Source organism: Pinus tabuliformis, chromosome 5_2, assembly GCF_031772625.1.
Source record: "Pinus tabuliformis cultivar Carrire ecotype Pingquan chromosome 5_2, CPIR1, whole genome shotgun sequence".
NCBI classification, from domain to species: domain Eukaryota; kingdom Viridiplantae; phylum Streptophyta; class Pinopsida; order Pinales; family Pinaceae; genus Pinus; species Pinus tabuliformis.
This window is the reverse complement of record NC_142306.1, coordinates 1,024,829,861-1,024,847,741: the sequence shown is the minus strand read 5'-3', so window position 1 is coordinate 1,024,847,741 and position 17,881 is coordinate 1,024,829,861. Positions and strand designations below refer to the sequence as shown.

Here is a 17,881-nt window from a genome sequence, read left to right as displayed (position 1 = left end):
TGATTGATGCTATGTGATTCGTTCTCCACATTTCACTAGTTTCAATCCCACTTCTTCATCCCTGTGAGCATCACCCGATGCAATGAGTGCTAAGTGAACTATTCAAAAATCATGAGAAATTAGTCAGTTACGACTAACTCTCATGGAAATGGTCATACGTTTGAATGACTTACTTAACGCAGTTGAATCCCAAAAATGATAACCATTCATCTTTCTGGTCAAATCCCTTTATGACCTAGCCAAGTCCCTCTGGCTTCAAAGATGAATTACATGTATCTCCACTGGTCGACCTAGCCAAATCCTTTGGGCTTCTGAGGAGAAGATCTGTCCAATTCTATAATTTCCTTAGGTCATTCACCTCTGGTCAAAGTCTTTTATGACCCAACGAAGTCCTTTTGGCTTCTCAGGTGAGTGTATCCTATAAGTTCCTTTGTAATTGCCTTGGGTCATTCACCTTTTTGGTCAAATTCCTTTATGACCTAGCCAAGTCCTTTTGGCTTCAAAGGTGAATCCTTTATGGCTTTAGGAGATGGTCAGCCCAATCTTGCAAAGGCCTCATCATTGCCTTCGAATGAGGGAGACATTCAACATCATACTAAGCTCGTCTTTGAAGTATGTCCACAATCTGCTCATCTGTGGATATGTATAGGAGCTCTACTACTCCTCTCTGCATCATGTCTCACATGAAGTGACCCGACTATGTCCTTCTAGCTATTTCCTTTGTCATTTAAGCAAGTTTTTTTGCTAATACTGCTCCCTCTTTCACGTAAGCAAGTCCTTCTGCTATTAATGCTCCCTCAGAACTAGAAGCTTTTCCAGTTATTTGACACGATCTTGGATGTCCTCCCTCTTACACATTAATCACTTCTTGTTGAGTCTATGCTCAAGCCCAAGAGTTTGACCATCGACGACATGAGAAAAAAGCTTCTCGTAGCCCACTCCCTCTTACTAGGAGAACCCTCTTGTCACAACCTTGTCGTGGAATTCCTAATGCTGCCACCTATGTAATGGCAGTCCTCACAATGGACCTGTTTTTCCGTAAACCTCATTTAGGAGGCCATGAAAAAAGAAAATTCATAATGGAGGTAGGAAGGAAATATCAAGGCCGTACAAATTGAAGAGGCAAGAGGCTGACTAAATAAAAATAATAATAATCAAGGGAGAAAAAAAAACACTTATCTCTTAATTGAGGAAGAAATAAATGTGTTGTAGGGAATTATCAACTCTCTCTTAATCTTTGCCTCCTTGCAGAAATCAATGAAGTCCATCTTCAATCTTATCAAGCTTAGATTCCTTTGTCTTCTAGTGGATGCTCATCTTCGTCCTCAACATCAGTTGTCGATGCATGCTGCTTTCCTTTCTTTTCTTTGCATGAATTGTAAGGGCCGGGGTTTCTTCATCTTGCGTATTAATCTAGCTATCTAGCCACACCAAAGGCTCAACAAGCTAGCATCAACACCAAGTCATTCCATGTGTTATCAAGGAGATAACCAAGTATGCGTCATACTAATTCCACTTGCATCCAACACCTCAAGTCTTGGTTTAGGGTTTCATCCCATAAACCCTAGGACTTTCAACTCTTGCACCAGGCTGTCCTTTGCCTTGTAACCAACGTGCATTACCAGTTCCCCTACACAATGTTCCTTGCTATGCTATCCTTTTAAATCAATTTCGATCTAATATTTTGATAGGGAGAATGACACTCGATTCATCAACTGGTCATAGTTCCACTTTTGAATTGTAACTGGATATAACATTGCCAACATATTGAAATCATGATGACCTTGCATATGTATGTCCATGTTGGTCAACCTGATTCTTGCTCACTTATAAACCCTTAACAACAACATATTCAAGCCTTATTCAACCAAGCCTTAGCTGTATTGGATCAAATGTAGCAACACTTCAACTTTGAGCAACAACATACCAAACCTCTTACAATAGCTCTGTCACATCAAGGGTTAGTCGTTAAACTTTGCCTTTGTATTTAAGCCACTAGGTCTCGACCTTTCAACCACGCTCTGCCCTGGCACTAAAAGCATATCAGAATTATGACCTTGCTTTTGCATGTTCAAATTTTGGTGTCAGTGTCGATGTGATTCAAACCCAACACACGCGATTTGAACCCAACACCTCGGTTGCACAATTCTCATTAACTACCAATTCTACTGCCCGATAATGCTTGCATTAGCTACCACTGTAATTTCATATGTTATGAATCAATTGAATTTGAGACCAAAGGAGTAGGTCTCGATCCCTTGATCAATTTAACTCGGTATAACGCCAGCTTGACATGCCATGATTTATGCTCGTAATCAATGCCAATCTAATTTGGGTGCCACATCACCCGTGTTGCTTGGCCATGTCACACATAAAATAAATCAAATCACCTAGACTTTTGGAACATGATATGTAATTGTTGACTTAACGCACAACTTTTATGCATCTTGATTCACACATTACTCTATCTGATTTGGTGATGCGCAGATCCACATTACACAACAAATTGAGATCAACAATACAACTGAGCGATGCACATCGATTACCTAATCATTTTGGACCAGATCATTTCGCTACAATATTTTACAACCCATACAAACTCTATTTCTGCACTATTGCTCAATATGCAGAGCATCGCTCCTCTTGCTAATCGAATCATTATCCATACTATTACTCATACTGCCATCGATCTGCATCGCACTTGTGCCAGAATAAAAGAGCATAAGAAGAACTCAATGCACAAATCACACTGCGACCTTCTTTATAGCACTGATCTCAACGTGCGGGTATAGGATCATAACACGTCGTGCATAATGCAGGGCCAGATTGATGCCAACACATGGACATTCATGCAGTTAGACTTGGATAAATGTCAATAGTTGGATATTCACATAGTTTGGCGTCAAAGTGTGTCACAACCTTACTAAAGTTAAAGACAAAGAGGAAGTAAGGAAATCACCCTTTGGGCCTCTGATGCAAAAGTCTTCTTCTTGTAGTGCAAATGTCATTGGTCTTATTTTATATGTTTCAATGGCCTTCCTTTATATGACAAATGATATAGGGCTTGGGGTTATTTTTGCACGTCATGAAATATCTAGCTGCATCAAACCACAATCATTTCCAACTGGAAAATCGTAGTTAGTGCAAGCCTGTTTGGTCATATAATCTGAGGCCCTCGACCCTCTTCTAGAGTTGCGACCCTTCCTTTGTTCATAACAAACCCTGTGTTGCACGACATAGGTGAGCCTCTCTACAAGTCCTTAAATTCCTTCATTATGTGCTTAGAAGCCATTCGAGCAATTGTGGAAACAATCCCCCAAAACAGATCTGATTGAACACAATATCATATTGAAAAACCACCTCGAATTTTAAAGAACCAAAATAAATATAGAGGCGCCTTACACAGTTCGGGCATGCCTTGAATATAAAAAAAATCCTTGACTCGGTTCATAAGGCAAACAAACCCCGCTGTCACAGCAAGCAAGGACGATGGTAAAAATACGAATGCCCACGTCGCTTTCTCATGCGGCAATACTAGTAAGCATATTGTATCCGATAATCTGATGTAGTCGTCAGATTGGACTCCAATAACAAATTCGATCCCCTCCCTTTGTGACTACAAGTAATATCCCCCTTCTTTCTTTTTGGTTAAATATTTATGCAGGAAGCAAAAGCTAAAGCTTGTGGGTCTTATCCTTGTTGTAGCCCAGACTACATCATACTTGTCTCTTCAATGGTTGCTCTTATCAACAAGGCTTTGATACCATGTTGGATTTTTTCTACAATATACAAAGTAGAAACTAATCTTTTGAGCTTATAATTACTACCTAATAATTTTCATACACTTTATCTTATGCCATTGATATTATTGAGCAATTATCCATAGAAGATTTGAACATTAATGCAATGAAAACAATAAGATCATAAAGAGACAATCATGCACAATAGAGAGCGAAATTTTCCCTGGGAAACCCAAACTTGGGAGAAAACCCAATAACTCTTCTTCTCAGAGAAATTCTTCTTCAACAAGGTTTACAATAAATTGTTTAGAAGTCTGTGCTAAAAGCCAAGTCCAAACTTCAGTGTCTTCTATAGAAGAAAGATGATGACGAGTGAGTGACCAAATGAAGTGCCACATCATATATATATACAAGTTGAATGGGTGCATTTACCCCATGGGACACACCCTTTAATGGTGGGGCCAACTTATCCCTTTTGAGCCTACATGAAACCTGTTGACTACTCTGAGTCAAAGACCCCATAACAGTACACCCCTTTTTTTTCACAAAAGGAATCTATCATGTTCGAGTATTCACATCATTTAGATTTCATCATCAATCTGCAATTTGTAAGCTGTAAACCCATTCTGCATGGTTATAATGTAAATGATTTTAGTAAGACCATCATGTATGTAACAACCTAGGTAAACATAGTATTTTGATGACGATTTCTACCTTAGGAGGTTTTTTGTCTCACTGATTCATCTGTCTCTAGACACAAATGATCGACAAAGTTTTTCCCTCCAACCTCACCTCAAAGCTAGGGTGGATTTTGTCGTCAAGATATTAAGTGAGTCCTAGTGTTTTTTATCGAGTCCTCGTAAAAGTAATTTGGGCATAATCCTAGCTAATTGGTTAGATTATTTTATTACAAATTACTAGGTTTATTAGATCATATTTTGTGTCGCAGAAATGGGTAAATGTTGAGGGTCTATAACGAATGGGTGTTCCCTCTTCATGTATTAAATTGTAAAATCTTCATGTAAAAAATATTTAGTGCATGGTCCTTCATAATTAGACACCATGGCTAAATATTAGAGGGTTGGAAAAATTATTAATCCTCTCATAAGTCAATTAATTAAATTTTCTGGCAAAATTAAATTAAATCCTAAGCCATAAATTTAATTAATTTTGTGTCCTAGGTAAAATTAAATTCTCTAATGGTGAAATTCGTGGGTTTTAAAGAAGTTAATTTTTGGAGGTCCCTGACCAAGGGAATATTGAGGAAATCAAGAAATTTTGGACCCTTGGGCCTTGGTGGTTAAGTCAAAGTCAAATTTTTGAAGAAATTAACTCAAAATAATTAATTTTGAGTTAATTAAAAATCAATTAAATGAAAAATTCATTTTTTCCTAAAAAATTAAATAATTTCGACGGTGATGATTAAAGATTAATTAAATCTTTATGAACGGTCGAGATTAATTTGACAGGGATCAAGCCAACTAGCCGTTGGAGATTTTACCTATAAATTAGAGGTCAGTGTCAGTTTGTCTTTTCATCTGATCTTTGAATCGTGTACTAAGCTCTCAAGCTCTCTTGTATACTTTTTTGAATTAATGCAAAAGTCTTTGGGGTTTCAACTTGCGGTGGTGTTCCTCTTCATGAATTTATGGTAACATTGTTTTAATTTCTGCTTAATATTATGTGAAAACTATCAATCAATAGCTCTCTTAGAATAATTTGAATACATGTATCTTATTCAGTTTGTTGGATTTAGAGTAACATTTTTAATTTTGATTAAGTAGCAAGTATTTCTATTTCTTCAGAATTTTATTGTTGTTCTATTTCTCTACCTGGTTTGATGGTTGATCTAGTGTTTGTAGAAGATCTCTCAGGTTCTCATTGAGCGTTTGGGGATAGTCTTCAGTTGGACCAACCAACTCTCAACATATGTTTTCTGAAGAGCCAACCTCATATAAGCTCCAGGATTTATCTAACGATAAATTCTTTTCCTACAGGGTGTTTTTGGGCTAGTACCTCTCTAAAATTTTAAAATCTTTTAAATATTTTCTGGAAAAATTGATAAATCTGGCTAGTAAGAGCCTTAGATTATCAGATCTGGGAGCGGAGTTGGACTCATACTCCTCAGATCTGATAGATCTGCAACCTTTGTGCATAGATCTGTTAGTTAGTTTTTAGATCTGAAAATTTTCTAACTTGGGTTTCTGGGGTTTTATTCATTTTTGTATATTTGGGATTTGGGTATTTTTTGTTTTTGTTTTGCAGGTGCGGATTTGAAGAAAAATTTAATTTGAAGCCAGATCTAGACCCTAGAGGGCAAGATCTGGCCTCAATACCATTTTGCAGGGACATTATTTAAGATTATTTTTCCAAGGGTTTCGAATTTAGATCCGAGGATTTTATAAGTTTTTCCAAGGATAAATCCGAAGCAGAAGAATTTCTGGATTTTTTTTAAGGTTCTTGGGCTACCATTCTTCTTGCTGATCCCTTTGTTTCTCTAAAATCGCAGTTCTTTTTTCCCTCTGCCCTCTTTTTTTTGCGTTTTACCTTCTCTCTGTGGCCCTAATCCGTCCCTTGTCTTTCTGCGTGCAGTCTTTCTCCTAACCCGCCTTTCCTCTTTCCCTCTGCGTCACCTTTCCTCTCCTCGCGTCCATGTTTTCTTCCTTTCTACCCCATTTGTGTTTCCCGCGTGTGTTCTTCCTTTCTACGCGAGGGTTTCTCCAAGTGGCTGCTTCGCATAGACTCCTTCCTATCCCCTCTGCATGCTATCCTTGCATCACTCTTCCTAACCCGCGTGAACTCTTCCCCTCTCGACCTGCATACCAACCTCACCCTCGAATCCTTCATGCGTGCTCCTCTCCTCTCAGCGTCGCGATCCTCTTTGCATTCTCTTCATCCCTTTGTTGCTGCCTGCAAAACCTCTCCTCCGCCATCATTCCTCCCGAGCTCCTTTCCCTCACGACTTCCCTTTTTTCTTTGTTTTGATTTTTGTTAGGTTTAAGTCTCAAATGAAATTGAATTTCTTTTTTTTTTATAATTTTGCTTGCTTTTCCCTTTTGTTTTAAAAATTTCGAGTTTTTTAATGAATTGTTTTTTGATTTTTCTATTTTTTTTTTAAACAAAAGAAAACCTTAAAATTTCGATTTTCATTTTGGGCTTTTAAAAAGGAACTAAATTTAAAGTAAAACTTAAAAGGCTTCAACAATTTCAAATTTTTATGTGGCCTTTGGCCCGTTAATTTTTTTTAATTAAGTAAGTCTTTTTCTCATATTTGCCACATTTAAATTTTTTCTTCATTCATGAACTTTATCACATTAAAATTGCTGAAGGAATAATTAAATTTTCAATCTAAAGCTCCTTTTGGGGTTTTTGTGTTAGGAGTTTGGCATTTTAAATTTTTCAAAAAGGGAAAATTTTGGAGTGTTAAAAAGTTTTAAATTTCTCTATAGTCAAGACAAATTTAAATATTTTTTAAATCATCTCTAAAGTTTGACTATAGGAAAACAATAATTCTTTTCTAGATTGAAGCATTTAAGGAATTTATTTTAAATCCGGAATTGTTTGAAGTGTCTAGCATTTGGATTTCACGGTTCTACATGGCAATTAATTTTCGAAATTTAATTGCTTAAGTTTTTGCATGCTAAGGTGTTAAAATTGGCAACTAGGGCCAAACTCCATGTGGGTCATCTTATTAATGGAAGCTGATATTTTTCTTGGATCCTTTTCATCAAGAGGTGTAGGATTGATCTAAAGATCATCTGATTCCGATAAGTATTCATGGGGATATGAATTTGTTTGTGTTATGGGACAATTCGTCAAGGTCGGCCAACAACCAAATAAACCGCACTTGTGTTCAACGTTTTAGTATAAATAGAGGTGGCCTTCAAGTCATTTCAAGACACTTGGGATCTCTTCCTCTCTACTTGTCTTTGGGTTTTAGTAGGAGGAGAGATCCTAAGGGATAACGCTGCCCTAATCCAGAGGACAGAAGCCAGAACTGCCAGGAATGTCCGGGAAATGCCAGAATTGCTGGAACTGTCAGAACTGCCAGGAATAGCTGGAATTGCCGGGAACAACCGGAACTGCCGGGAATAGCCAGGAATAGCCGGAATAGCCAGAATCGCTTGAACTGCCGGGAATAGTCGAAATTGCCGGGATAGCGGGAATTGTCGGAACTGCCCAGAAAATCCGGAACTGCCGAGAATTGCTGGAACTACCAGAACTGCCGGGAATAGTCGGAATTGTCGGAACTGCCGGGAATAGCCGAAATTGTCGGAACTACTGGGAAAAGCCAGAACTGCCGGAACTACCGGAACTGTCGGGAATAACTAGATTTGTTGGAACTGCCGGAACTGCGGCAACTACCGGGAATAGCCGGAATCGCTGGAACTGTCGGAACTGCCAAGAACAGCCAGGAAAGCTAACGCATAGGGCAAAAGTCGGAACTGCCGGGAAAGCTGACGCAGAGGGAAAAAGTCGGAACTGCCAGGAAAAGCCGAAACTGCTGGAATAGCCGGAATTGAATAGCCGGAATTGCCGGAACTGCTGGGCACAGCCGAAATTGCCGGAACAGCCTGAGCATCTGCCTCCGAAGGAGAGTAGCATGCAAGGGAAAACTAACTAACATTGGGACAGTTTTATGGTACAAGTAGTAAATACACCAAGCATGCAATGTTACAGCTAGCATGCAAGGGACAGCTAGCATGCAACAGCAAGCATGCAAAGGACAACAAGCAAGCTAGGGACAACAAGCAAGCAAGATGTAGCCAACACATAGGTCAGTATGGCAACATGGTGCAACAATGGCACATAATACAATACAGTGATGGGTACAGTCATGATTAATGAAGCATGATGAGATGCAGCATAGTGATGATGGGTGCAACATGGTGCAACACGGTGAGGTGCAGCATGATGACGAAATGCATCACAACGATAGGTGAAGGAGTCACCTTGGAGAATCAGTTGAAGCAACATGTCTTCAACTGATCTCATGTATCATCTTCTTTAGAGATGATCTATGCTCTTATCTAGATAAGTCAAAGTGTTGACTTCTGTGTAAACGTACTATATCTCTCTCTTTGCTGAACTATTGAAGAACATATAAGAAGAATTGATCAAGGGTTTCCCACATTGGGGTTTGTCCCTAGCTAGCACCACATCTTGTGTCCTCTTGTCTTGGCTTGTCTTTTGCAATCTATGTTTCTGTTTTATCTGCAGTTTACTTTAATGCTGATGTGATTGCTAATCTGGAAAAGATATTGAGCTAACTGTGGAAATTGAAATAAGTTGCTCTAAGCATAGAACATACCTAAAATTTAACATAAGGGTTTTGAATATTTTATGCTTGACATCTATTGAGATTGCTCGTCATCTAATTAACTCTAAGCGTGGTTTTAATTGCTTGAATTTTTGAATATTTATTGCATATTTCTTTGAGAAATTTTCAAGTAATTGTTAAGTATACTTCCATGGAAATGTGGTAAATTGCATATCTTTCAAGTATTATTGAGCATCTATATAATTGGCATTGATATTAAAGAATTGTTAAGAGGTTTTTGTTCTCTTTGAGCTATAATTGAACTAAAAGGATTTGAAGTGATAAGCTTGTGGTTTAATTGGGCATTAATTTGTGATATTTTAAGCATATTGCTGAGAAGTTTATCTTCCAGTCTAGTAAAGTGAACATTCTTTTTGGCGATTAAGGGCTTTGATATATAACTCTGAAGCAAATTGTGGCGTAAGTGCTTTTCATCCTTGAATCTAACTTCATCTCATCTTCTAATCATCTCGTGCATTTGCATATTAAGTTAGTTTTGCATAATTTAAATTTACTTCCAAGCATAAGCTTGGTCGATAGAAAGATAGGTACCCATCCATCTTTGCTTGAGAAGCCTGCTTTTAATAGTACTTAAAACGGTGACCTTACAGTTGTCAGAGCCACAACTCTCTGCAGCGCCAAAGGCACCAGGTATGTTAGATTTTTAGGAGAGGTATCGTTAATCACACTTTAGTGTGCTTCACTTTATTTTCTCTCTGCCATTTACTACGGAATCAGGCTCAATATAGAAAGGATCGAAGGGTTAAAACTTAGATAGGAATTTAATTAAAATTAACCAAGATTCTTGCATCTCACATTAGCTTTAGGATCTGCACTTCATATAAGATAGTTATTCATTCAAGCAACGGTTGCAAATCAATTACTTGGTCCTAAATTTCCGAGCAAGATAGTTGACTCCATAAGGCACTGGTATCAATTGCTTAAATCTAATCGAATCCTATAAGTCTTGTTAAATATAAATCAAGTACTTGGTCGCTTAACTGTGTCTTCCGAGTTGGTTGGTTCCCAACTAGTTCTCCTTCATTTCATTTCCATAGGGTCTACCCCCTTAGCCTGATGTGGGGAGACAAATTAAACGGTGAGATTGGGGATCAAGGTGACAACCCTCGATCCGAGCTGTTGTCGCATTGCCTAAACATTTTGTGCGACAACAAAACCCAAAAATAAAATTAATTTTAATTTAATTTCCTTAATTTTTCGAGGTTGACTTAGGAGGCCTTTTGGCATGCGGGAATACCTCCTGATGCTACACAAAAATCAACAGCATGTCCCTAGGTTGGCGTTGACACTAGTTGATGGGCATGCCATGATCCGGGGTCCTGAAGAGGATGGTCATCCTTAGGATGATTGAGGAGAGCTTGTCGCACTTGATGAAGCCCTAATGCTAGAGCGAGGAGGCACCACGTTGCTTACTTGGCACCCATGGAGACGATGTGTGGCACCCACAATTGGATTTTGGACCCTTGGAGCTGTTTTGATGCTTGATTTAGGGATCTTCCTTAAATGAAGGATGTTCATGATGCTTGGAGACACTTTTAGCCTTGTCTTTGCATTGATGGAGCATTTGGAGCCTTAAAAGGGCATGACATCATCACCTTTTTAGCCCTACGACTTACATGTGTGGGCTTATTTTGGCATATCTTGTTGTAAAGCTAATGGGTTGGCTTGTAACCCATTTTTACTTTTTGTCCACTCAAAAGTCAAACTTGTGTAGGTGCTTTTACTCATAAATTAGTAAAGGTAGACCTCGCTTAAATAGAGGATCACCTCTTTTATTGTTTCATCATCACTTGAGTGGAATTTGACCTCTCTTAGGGAACTTGGCCTCGCTATTTGTACTTCACTACTTTGTGGAGATGTGATCTTATTTGGATTTTTGGCTATTGGAAACTAGTGCTTGTTGTGGAAACCTCATTTTGGGATGAAAGTGTTGGGAATCACAATTGCCATTAGGCCAAAACTTGCAGGTGTTAGCCAACGATCGCATTGCCAGAGATAAGGATTCATGAGAGGCGGTTAGTCGATGTCGCGAAACACACGGGAGCGTTGGTTTATCCAATGTCCAACAATCTCCCCCCTAATGCGAGCTAGGTGTGTATCGAACTCGTGACCTACACTTTGATACCACTTGTTGGGAATCACAATTGCCGTTAGACCAAAACCTGCAGATGTTACTCAACGACCGCATTACCAGAGATAAGGATTCACGAGAGGCGGTTAGTCCATGTTGCGAAACACATGGGGAGCGTTGGTTTATCCAATGTCCAACAGAAAGAAGGCATGTTATTGGATATATTGTGAGTACTTTTGTTGAATATCATTTATGATCATTACATGTAATGAATATTGCTAGGGTTTCTATGTTCCATGTCTAAATGCTTATATTTATATGAAATGCTTGGTAAATTTTGCATGCTTTATTTTTGTATCCTTGAACTCCCTAGAGAACCTTCTAGTGAGCTTCTCTCTAGTGAATTTCTCCCCTCATAAAGTGATAGCTAGGGTTAGCAAGTGAAAACCTAGGTTTCTCATTTACTCCCTTCAAGGGTTTGATATTTCCATATTCAAATCCCTATGACTCCATCACCCAAGTAGATAGAAGGCACTGATTTCATCTTGGTGATCAAAATTTACAAAACCTCATCTTTTTCTTTCTTAGAATTTCAACCCTTGAAGGCAAGCCATTTGTGTTAGGGTTTAAGGTAGAATTCAACTAGGGCTTGGATGTTGAACTGATTTGAAATTGTTTCACCTTGCTTGGCCTTAAAACATCAAATTGTAGCAATTTGCATGGTTGAAATTGCTTCCCTAGGGATGATGTCATCAAGCCTAGGCAATTCTAGGGCTTATGAAACCCTAATTATGTCTTAAGGCTTTAACTTTGTCATTTGAACGTTTGTTGCTCTTGTTGTTGATCACACCTTTCAAACAAACCTTTTCCTTCTTGTATGCCTAATTGTGTTTTTTTTGAGTCATCTTGAAAACGTTAGGCTACAAGCTTTACCTTATAGGCCTCTTTATAGGTACACTATTCCTTATCACAAAGAATTGAGCCTTGTTCCTTGTCTGAGAACCTTGATTAAACCTATGAAAATGTCACCTGGATCCATTTGACCTAGAATACCATTTAGGTGACCTATACTTGGAAGCCTCCTGTGTGGTGAAATTCTAGTAAAGAGTGGGAGGTGGAGTGCTGAGGTGACAGTGGCATCCACTTCATTGTTGTGTCTTAGTCTTGCTTTTGTCTTAGTTTTGCCTCTCTCAAGATCTGCTAGAATTTGAGGCAACAGGCCTCACCAATCAGATATAATATACCGCTCCCTGGAGATCCGTAGATTACTGTAGGCAGTTTCAATACCATTGTTCATCCTGATGAGAGACAAGGAATGTATAAGTGATGCACCATTATCCGCTTTGGTAAAGATGATATCCTCTCTTAGCTTGGTGGATATTATTTCCGTTTCACAGGATAATCTATTTTCACAAGAAAAAAAAGGAGGTGCACACCAAATTGCATAGCAATTGGATCACTTTTTAATTGACAGTGCGCCTTCTTCTCAATCTGAGCATTTCAATTGAGTCTTATACTTTATCTAGAGGTGGTTCAGATCACTGGCTTGTTCTAATGTTTCTTCAACAAAAAATCAACCTTAGAACACTTCGTTCTGGTTTGAAATGATGTGGACAGCAAATTCAGAACGCAGACCAAATATTCAAACTGGTGGAAAACTTATAAGTTTTAGGCAGTCCACAGAACAAAGATGTTTGTGCTGCCAAAGAAGCTTAAGCTTTATAAGCAAAACGTCAAGGATTGGAATCACCAGTTTTTTAGCAATATTTTCACCAAAAGACAAGCTATGGATCTTGAAAATACCACCGATTTTGGGAATTGTGGTTAAAGACAGTTTTGGTTGATTTTACTTATATGTGGAGAACTGATTGGAAAGTACTATCGTGGGGTGGGGCTCATATTAGTTCAGAAAGAAATAAAAAACTATGGGGTTCTTGATGGATTGAACATTTGAAGAACAAAAAGGCTTTTGTGCTGTTTATTTTGTCAGTCAAAAATGTTTAGTACTGTAACCTGTTTCATAATTTATTGTTCAAAAGTAATCACTAGTTGTTCAGTCAATTTCTTGTCATTGAAAAGCTTGAGTAGAAAAGAGTATCATATTGAGTTAGATGTAATTATTTGAAGGCAGAAAATCAAAAACTTGTATTAGGTTCTGTAGAATTTGATTGTTTTTGATGCCTCTTTCATCACAGGATAATGAAGCAAAGGTCAATTTCAAGCAAGAACAGTGCATCGGATACTGATTCAACCGTAAAATCAGGATCCAAGGAACAGAAGCAAGTCAGGAGTGATGATAGTAGTATTCAATTTTGGACAGAAAGAAATGTTTTCATAAGCTGTTTGTTATTCAGAAGTGTCAATGCTTTGCTAATACATACCTATTTCAATCCGGATGAACATTGGCAAGCTCTGGAAGTTGCACATCGGGTTGTTTTTGGGTAAGCTTATATTTGTTTATATTGTGGTTTCAACTTTCAATGCAGTCAAATAATGTCTACCATAAAGATTTGGCATCAGAGTCCACTTTAAACTGTTGGTCCAGCAAACACAACATCATAATACTAAAACTAAAACCCCAAATCCTAAATCTTGGAATCAGAAGTCTTTATAACCAGTAACAGGTCCTCCATCAGTGACATCTTTTTCCGTGGAGAAAATTCGTAATTTCATTAATCAGAAGATTCGAAAGATTACATATTGTAGATGCTTGAAGCATATGCAGTAATGTGGACAGAGCCACCAACAAAACAATACTCCCAAAGAAAGTATCCAAAATGCCCTTAGACAGGGCAGCAAACAATAGGTAATGAGAACCCCAGCAAATCTGCAACAGCAGAACCCAAAAAAGGCCAAAAATGTGCAACAGACATGTAGAGGATACCCAAACCTAATACAAAAAAGCAAAAAAGAGCAGAGGTGCAGCACCCAGAAGAAGATCCGGCACCATAGCCCTGTTAATAGATAAATGCTCCTGTGGAGGGAAAAAGGGAACAGTATGCTCTAGATCAGGCTGCCCAGACAAGAAGGAGAGGCACGAAATGAGGAAGAGAGCCGCCAAGGAAGCCACTCCTTCCCCACCCCCTCAAAACTCTCCACCAGATGCAAACGAAACCAGAGGAAGAACCACTTCCCTAAACATCCACAGCAGCGAGCAAAAAAACCAGTGAAACCAGCCATTGATGCAGCACGAAACAATGCAGAGTCAGAACCTCCACATCCCTGTTCCCTCAACACTCCAACAGGATAGCCCGCGAGTACCAAAACAAAACCATCTGCCTGCTGCAAAGGAAACAGAGCAGAGGCGAGATACGGGGGTAGAGGCGGCAAGGGCAGCCACCTCGCCACCACACAGAATAAAACTAAAGACCAGAGCCGATAACCCACACCTCTGCCCAGCTATTCTCGGGTCGTGGACAATGGCGGTGGCGTCGATGGAGGAAACCCTGGCCTGCGGCGCCTTGCTCCAGAAACCCTACGCTCGTTGGAGGACTCGACGCCTTACCCCATTATTCTCCATCAGTGACATCATTCTGAACATAGATTCATTTTTGAAATTTCTATGATTTTGAACTTGGATGAGATTTTGATATTGTAAGCTGTAATAAATTTTATTTTGGCTTAGAATAAGTGCATATTTTTGGTACATCCTGTTGTCTTACTAGCTTATTTTGATCCAACGGTTGTTCATCAGATATGGCCATTTAACATGGGAATGGGAAAGGGGAATCCGAAGCTATCTTCATCCAATGATATTTGCTCTATTATACAAGATACTTGCCATATTTAGGTTGGATACGGTTTTGTTCATGGTAATGTATTTGTCTTTTTCTATTTTAAATAGACTTTGTTATTTTTTTTAAAATTATGTATTTTACATAAACAGTATTGAAGAAAGATTATAATTTTTTATATCTTGATGTTTTGATTAGGGGAAGATGTTATTAGTTCATATTATTAGTTTATAACTTTGAGCAAAGGTTGTTTATTTTCTTTGTTTGAAACTATAGAAATTTCATGAATTGAGGTTTCTTATGCAATTCAGAAATTTCACGTCTTTTCGAGAGGTATTTTCGAATCTTAACGCTGTGAATTGTCAGCCTTAGAGCTTTTATGAAATAGAAACAAATTAGTAGCAACAACAGACTATATTTCAGGTCTTAACAATTCCAATCCACTAGGAAATTCAAGAGAAAAGATATCGATGTCTTCTAATAAATTTCAACCCTCTAGGGCAATCTTTTCATGTATATAAATTATGAAAGCATTTATGTTGTATATACAGCAACAAAACTGCCCTTATTCTTCAATGATAATATTAAGTCACTGAACATTTTCACCTTAACTTATATCAAATCAGCAAGACCAATAGTGTTGGAAATACAAACTATGAAGAATATAGATGGCTGAAATTGAAATCTACAATTTACACATGTATTGTACAGTTGAAAATTTCATTAATATGCATGAAGGTGAAGCTCATACAATAGCCTTATCACAAGGCTAGTACCATCCTTTAGCTCTCCAAAACCTTAGCTAGGGAAAACCAAGAAAATCCTAACACACACTAAGAAGATTTAGCAAGCATGCATCACACAGGGATATCATCTAAGGCAAGTCATCTTCTCGTATTCTTCTTTTCACCAAGTACAACCTAGGGTTTCATCCCAAAACCCTAATCTCAAAATCTCCCACGGATGAAACCCTAACTCTTGTTAGTTTTCCCACAACCTAGCACCTGATATTAAATTACAAGCAATAAATTACGGAATAAACACACAGCTAGGTTCCTAACAAAAATATATAGCGGAAGCAAATAATGATCTGAATTACATGAATACACACATATTTCTGCCCGACAAATCAGTTCATCATTAATAAAACTTAGAACCTACTTGGGTTCTCATTTTGGGAAAATGGCCCAACTGATAAAATATAGATACAAAAATTGCCCTAGATATGATCCAATAGATCTTCCCTAGATCGATGCTCGATCTCTCCTGCAAGTCTAGATCCCCAACCTCTCAGCACTTCCTCAAACTTAGCACGTGCTCACTGAGATACTGCTCTCAATCTTGTGTTGTTGTTGTGTTTATTCTCCCGCTCCCTAGCCTTGCTTTTATAACTTTGCATTGAGCCAAAACCTTAATCATAACCCTAATCTCAAAGTGATTTATAGTCGAGATTAGATCTCACTTCATTTGAGATCAATGGCCAAGATTATCAGTCCCATTATTAGTCCTCAATATCTTGATTTTCTTCTCGAATTGGTTTTCGATCAAGGCTTTGAAGTGTCAGAATCAGGTGAACACTTAATCCTTCTTCTTCAAGAAGTTGATCCAGGTCTTGTGAGAATAATCATCCGTAAAGGTGAGATAATATAAGTATCCTCCCAAGGAGTTTACGGGCATCATACCAGGTATGTCAAAGTGGATCAACTGCAATATGTCTATGGTCTTGCTATTACTTGAGGGGAATGGTCCCCTTGTAATTTTTCCTTTGGCACATCCTAGACATACACCTTCATGCTCTACTTTGAACTCGGGCATACCTGTCACCATCTGTGTCACATCGGGTAGGGCCTTATAATGAAGATGGGAAAACCTCTAGTGCCATAGTTCAGATTGTAGAGATGTGTCGCAAGACATGGCTCCCAATGAACTTCCTCCAACTTGATACAAAGTGTCAACCCTAAACCCAAGAGTAAAAGCATCTTTAAAATTTCTTTTCCAAACACGTACCTTTCCATCGATGAATGCCACCTTGAATCCTTTTTCCTCCATGGATGAAATGGACACCTGGTTCTTCTTGAGATTAGGTACATATGGTACTTCTTGCAAATGAATAGTGTTACCTTGATTCAATTGAAGGGTAACATTCCCTACCCCCTTCATGGGATAGGTGGCATCGTCTCCAAGGATGATCTCCAAGTTTGTCTCCTTTTCTATCAGATTAGAGAGGGCTTCCTTGTATCCGGTGAAGTGCTTTGAGGCACCACTATCGATCAACCAATTTTCCAAAGTGTCCGGAGGAGAGGCAGCGAAGAGGGCCAATATAAGATAGTACTCTTTTTGCTTATTGTTAACAACATTGGATTCTTCATACCTGGAGTTCCTTGATTTCTTGGAGGGTCGACAATTTCCTTGATGTCCTGCATTCCTTTTTCCTTTGCCATTGGACTTGCCATTCCTTTGATCGTTGTTGTTGAAGTTGTCCCTGGAATGATTGTGATCATCATCATGTGATGTGACCCTTCTATTTGGACAATCCCTTGCATAGTGGCCAAACTTATTGCAAACAAAGCATCTTCCCTTCCTTCCATTTTTGAATCCTGGTCTTCCTTGACTTGAACCTGCATTGTTCTTCCTCTTGGCATGAGCGGAGAATGCAGTGGGGTTGCTTCTATTAGAAGGCATTTCTTGCTCCACCATTCTTGTTTCTTCTTAATGCATCTCGACATCAGTTCTTCAAACATTGGAATTCAATCATTGTTGAGTATAGTGGTTCTAAATACATACTACTAAGGTGGGAGTCCTCCAAGAGTGGTGAGAGTAAGTTCCCTGTCAGGAATGACTTCTCCAATCGAGAGTAGATCATTCTTGATCTCAGTAATCCTCAAGAAATAGGATTGAATGTCCTCATCCTTACCCTTCTTAATACCCTTCAACTTGTTCTTGAGAAATAAAATTTGATTAGCATTACTAACCTTGAACATGCTGACCAACCTGT

The 17,881-nt window shown here is 38.6% G+C and overlaps 1 protein-coding gene across 2 annotated transcripts in view; it reads left to right on the top strand.

The window, feature by feature from the left end:
• Positions 1-17,881, top strand: part of LOC149162740 (Alg9-like mannosyltransferase family) — a 117,388-nt gene that overhangs the window by 28,509 nt on the left and 70,998 nt on the right. For both annotated transcript variants that reach the window (XM_089437359.1, XM_089437360.1), the window contains exons 2-3: positions 13,348-13,593; positions 14,847-14,964. In XM_089437359.1, the coding sequence (XP_089293485.1) occupies positions 13,352-13,593; positions 14,847-14,964 (360 nt within the window). In that variant the 5' untranslated portion in view covers positions 13,348-13,351. The remainder of the gene's footprint in view (positions 1-13,347; positions 13,594-14,846; positions 14,965-17,881) is intronic.